The sequence below is a fragment of the Anopheles aquasalis genome, chromosome X (genome assembly GCF_943734665.1).
Source record: "Anopheles aquasalis chromosome X, idAnoAquaMG_Q_19, whole genome shotgun sequence".
Lineage (NCBI taxonomy): Eukaryota > Metazoa > Arthropoda > Insecta > Diptera > Culicidae > Anopheles > Anopheles aquasalis.
The window spans coordinates 1,838,181-1,840,740 of NC_064876.1; the positions used below are offsets into that span (position 1 = coordinate 1,838,181).

The following is a 2,560-nucleotide window of genomic DNA, read 5'->3' on the forward strand; positions in this document are numbered from 1 at the left end:
CGCCAACCAGCTTGAACTGGCTTCCCCCGCCTTATCAACGTGACGATCCAGACGATGATAGGCAACAAATGAGCCACCCACCCCCCCGGTGGAGATTTATTGTTTTGGTTACTCATTTTCGTCGCAGTTGCCGTTGCTGATGTTTCTTTCCTAAGTTGACAGCAGTCTGCTGCTGGAAATGCTGCTGGAAACAGTTGTACAACAACTGAAGATATAGGGCACCCTATTTTTCTTGATTCCGTTTTCTCCAGAGAGATGTGGAAGGAACGGATCGGTAGGCCAGCGGTCTTCGCGGAGCCTTTTAAGCCATAATAAACGTCAACAAAGTTAGTTAACGCGTTATTACGTTGCAGATTCTCACCGGTGCAGCCAGCACAAAGACACGCAGACAGTGAGCCGCACGTTGTTTGCACGCCAAACAAAAAGGTTTTATTGTTTGCTCTCGCGCAAGGTGCACTCCACCCGGCCGCCCGCCGCTCGCCCAGTGACAAGATAACCGAATTCTATTTCAAGACTCGATGAGCTCGCAAACGACCCAGGAGAAGAAGAAAAAACAACGGAGAGAGTGGGTAGAAGAAAAGATAAGATAGGAAGTGGGAGCAACGAAAACAAAACAAAAAAAATCACTCCAACGATCAATTGCCCCCAATTAACCCGCAACCATCGGTGCTGCCTCGGCCGGTGCTGGTCGGTTCGCGCACCCGGAACCGTATCCAGAAGCCCTTCTCGGCGGCCGGTGCCAAGCTGGTGATCTTCAGGCGTAGCGGATGCTGGGTCCCGGGGGCCATCTCCAGGTGAAAGTGGCTAAGCAGATAGTAAAACACGGCCTTCACCTCCATCAGGGCAAACCGGGACCCGATGCAGTTCCGTGGCCCAATGCCGAACCCCAGCATGGTGGCCGGATCGACGCCGGTGCCCTTGCCGGCGGACGCTGCGAACCGTTCCGGATCGAAGCGGTCCGGTTCGGGGAACAGGTCCGGATCGCGCATGATCGCGTACGCCGGTATCCAGATGCCGTCACCCTTGCGCAGCTGCACCTTACGCCCGTCGTAGTCCTCCAGCACGTACGGTTTCGTGCACATCCGGTCGAGGAACGGGGCCGGTGTCCACTTGCGCATCGTTTCCATGGCGACCATATCGAGGTACCGCATCGATTGCATCGTTTCGTAGGTGAGCGGTGCACCGGCGAGCGCGGTGCGCACCTCGTCCACCTCCGCCCGCAGCCGGCGCTGCACGTCCGGGTTAACGGCCAGCTCGTGGGCCAGGAACGAGGAAAGGGTCGACACGGTATCGTAGCCACCGAAGAAAAACACCGTACACTGTGCCACGAGATCATCGTCGGTCCAATCTAGCGTAAAAAAGGGGGGGGGGGGGAGGAAAAAGCCGCAGTAAGAAATGCAGGGTGTACGGGAAACTGCGTGCGTGGGCGCTTACCCATCAGCCGCTTCGACGGTGCGCCCTTCCCTGAATCACCGTCATCCGCCGCTCCGTTACCGAGCCGCACATTCCCGTTCTCATCGAGCTTCAGCTCCTGCCGGCGGGCCTCCATCAGCAGGTGGATCATATCCGGCCGGACAATGCGCTTCCGGTCGCGCTGCGCAATCGTATCCAGCACCACGTGGCGAAAGAAGCGCGTCATCCTGTCGCTAAACAACCGCATCCGCAGCAACTTCATCAACCGCGGGAACGAACTGAACGCCAGAAACTTGAGCCCCTGAATGCCGTCCAGGTTGGTCAGCTCCTTCCCGAGCGTGTAGAACGCATTGGTGCGATCCCGGAACGAGTTAATCTCGATGCCGAACGCACACGTCGCCACAATATCGTTACCGAACCGGCGGAACAGTTCCTTCATCTCCAGATCCGCGTAACCGCTAGCGCCCGTCGATTCACACTCGATCGTCCGCACCGCCGCCTCACAGTACGCCGTTATCAGGCCGAACATTTGGCGCATCTTGCTCCCGGTGAAGGCGGGGCTGAGGACGGCACGCATGTTCCGCCAGCGGGTGTCCCGCATCGCGAACAGCGCCCGCCCAAACAGTGGATCGTGATTCTCGTCCAGCTCGATACGGTGGTTGACAAAGTGGTCAAAGTCTTTGATGCAGATCTGTTTCACCAGCTCCAGGTCACGGATCACGTAGATCGGCGAGAGGAAATCGAAGTAACCGAAGAAACGGTGGCGGCGGAACCGCCCGTACAGTGTGTTGATCACGTCGGTGAAGTGCCGGCGGCGCAGCAGAAAGTCCGCACCATTGCCGAGGATCGACGAGGGTCGTTCGTGCGGTACGCCCCGCTCCTCGAAGTACCGCTGACCGGCGACCGCGACGTAGTAGTAGAGCAGTGCCAGCGAGCCCAGCAGCAGTAAACCCTCGAGCGACAACAGCCAGCCAGTGGCCAGCGACACGGTGCTGCCGATCATTGTCGGAGTGCGTGCTCAAAACTTCTAAACCCCGCAAAACTTGCTGCTGATGGCGCGCGCTCGTTGGTTGATTGTGGGTTTTTTGTTTGTTTGTTTCTTCTTTCGTGTCCGGTTGCTAGTGCGGCCACCGAGATACTGAACCAA

At 57.7% G+C, this 2,560-nt stretch overlaps 1 protein-coding gene across 1 annotated transcript; it reads right to left on the reverse strand.

Moving 5' to 3' along the window:
* Positions 1–387: 387 nt before the first annotated feature.
* LOC126571948 (probable cytochrome P450 9f2) lies at positions 388–2,560 on the reverse strand. Its single transcript, XM_050230870.1, has 2 exons — positions 1,435–2,560; positions 388–1,348 (listed from the first exon to the last, which is right to left on the reverse strand). Exons 1-2 carry the CDS (start codon positions 2,414–2,416, stop codon positions 636–638), a joined length of 1,695 nt encoding a protein of 564 aa, XP_050086827.1. The 5' UTR covers positions 2,417–2,560; the 3' UTR covers positions 388–635.

Coding starts and splice junctions, on each gene's coding strand:
- LOC126571948 (XM_050230870.1), bottom strand. CDS start 2,416: ATGATCGGCAGCACCGTGTCGCTGGCCACTGGCTGGCTGTTGTCGCTC. Junction 1,349..1,434: donor ACCGTCGAAGCGGCTGATGG/GTAAGCGCCCAC, acceptor TTTTTACGCTAG/ATTGGACCGACGATGATCTC.